We start from the raw sequence: 1,879 nt of genomic DNA, 5'->3' as shown, positions 1-1,879 counted from the left end.
TTGGCGTGTAATCGGGGCTTCATACGGTAAATGTATCTGCAATACAGAACATGTACCGGTAATTCGGTAGAGTTCCAGCAATGCACCGTATGGTACCGTAACCGACTCACTTGACAAATCAAAAAAGAAAATATTGGTGAGCCTTACTTCAAGTACATGTGCAATTTTTTTATAGGTACTATTTTCTAATACTAAATAGCAAACCATCGGTTTTACAGTACTTAATTCTGATTAAACCGATAAGCTTTTAGCCTTCAATATGTTATGCGGCTGATCTTCAAATGCCTCGAAATGCTTCGTTTCGAAATTGGTGATATTTTTACGAAGTAGTTATTTTCAATTGAGCTAATAAAATTAGGTAGATTAAATGAAATAGCTATTTTTAGCGAAATCTGGTTTTTTTAGTCGAACCACGGCCTAAATGCTTCAAGATGTACTATTTCAAAACCTGCTTGTGAATTATTAAAGAAATACCACTACGCTTTATTAAGAGGTTTACAGTTGTAACCCATTTAAACGAGTGCCTAAGTTATAAATTAATAAGAAAAAAACACACACACTGATCTCTGGAAATTATTAAAATCTCGATAATCTATTAATAACCAAGTCTGCTTTTGTCTTGGATGCTGAGACTATTACATGCAATCACCCTCCTTTAATTTTATGCGTTTTCTGATATACCTACCTCTTGTTATTTGAGGAATTCTCATTTCGCCTGAATTCGCTCAGCTATACCACTTATGATACTACAGTGTATTCTGAAGAATCGACCGAGCAGAATTAGAATATCATCTCGAAGCCTACAAGTATTAAAGATGCAGCTTCTCGTCCGCTTTTGCTTTCGACATCTAGAAAAGTGGACTTAAACTCGTGCATCTACAGCCACATTGGCTTCCAGTACCGTATTAATACATGTACTGGGTCTGCGACAGTCACAGGAAACTCGAGGGCGACAAGGAAGATATAATGGTTCATGTATTATATTAGTATTAATCGAGCTTAGGTATTTCGCTCTGCGTTTCATCGATATTTGCATGCTAGCTTTTATTAATAACAAAAAAACTCAATTTGAAAAGTTGCGTACTACGTAGTATTTTGCTATTACTACTAGTAGTAATACATGTAAGAAAAACGAGCGTGGTTATTCCCAAATCGAGTGACTTGTGGTGCCGCCGTATCGACGACGTCTATACACGTAGTACGTCGACGCAGCCTTGACGTTTGTTTCAAAGTACGCATCATTGAAAGGCACATTGGCGAAATCTCCAAAGTCGGTGTTCTCCAAGGCTTCTCGAGCCGCGTCTGTCAGTTGGGTCCACTGGATGAGGTCTTGGTATTCCCCTTCCTCGTGGAACTGGAAAATGGTGTGCCACCCGTCTCGGTCGTCCTCATCGTACCGCACCTTCGCCGTGGTGCCATTAATGATGTCCGATCTCTTGGGTGGCTTACTGATCACATACTGAGTACCATACGTCGACGCCGAGGTTGCTAGTATTGTCGGCTTGGCTAGAGTTGGATTGTCGAGCCAAACTACCAGGTTTACCCAATCGTGACGAACACCCTTCTTGATAAGGCCTATATTCTGCATGTTTTTTGGGAAATACCATGCGTACATGATGGCCCACTTGTTCTCATACAAAGTCGATCGACTGTACACCTGCGAGCCTAAGGGAGAGCCCGTACATTCACCGTCAGAACGCCCCGTTCCTTTCAATCCAGCACCCGTATCCCCGGCAGCATTCACGACGGGGTACGGGTGACATCCAGCCTTTACTGCAAGTGAAGGCTTGAATTTGACTGCAGTTTTCTCGGCGTCGGTGGTCGGTTCCGGCTGTGCGAACGGCTGGACCGTGTCATGATCGATCGACGCAGCTCGGAT

General features: G+C 42.3%; 1 protein-coding gene across 1 annotated transcript; it reads right to left on the bottom strand.

Annotated features, from left to right (window-relative positions):
- Window positions 1–1,141: 1,141 nt before the first annotated feature.
- On the bottom strand, window positions 1,142–1,879 carry PITG_23211 (NPP1-like protein; the record flags this gene model as incomplete). The annotated part of the gene is made up of 1 exon (XM_002894704.1): window positions 1,142–1,879. A coding segment is annotated over one exon (738 nt), but the record flags the coding sequence as incomplete, so codon positions are not given.

Source organism: Phytophthora infestans, genomic scaffold, assembly GCF_000142945.1.
Source record: "Phytophthora infestans T30-4 supercont1.629 genomic scaffold, whole genome shotgun sequence".
In the NCBI taxonomy this organism is placed as follows: Eukaryota; Oomycota; class Peronosporomycetes; order Peronosporales; family Peronosporaceae; genus Phytophthora; species Phytophthora infestans.
This window is presented reverse-complemented; position numbering and strand designations above follow the sequence as displayed.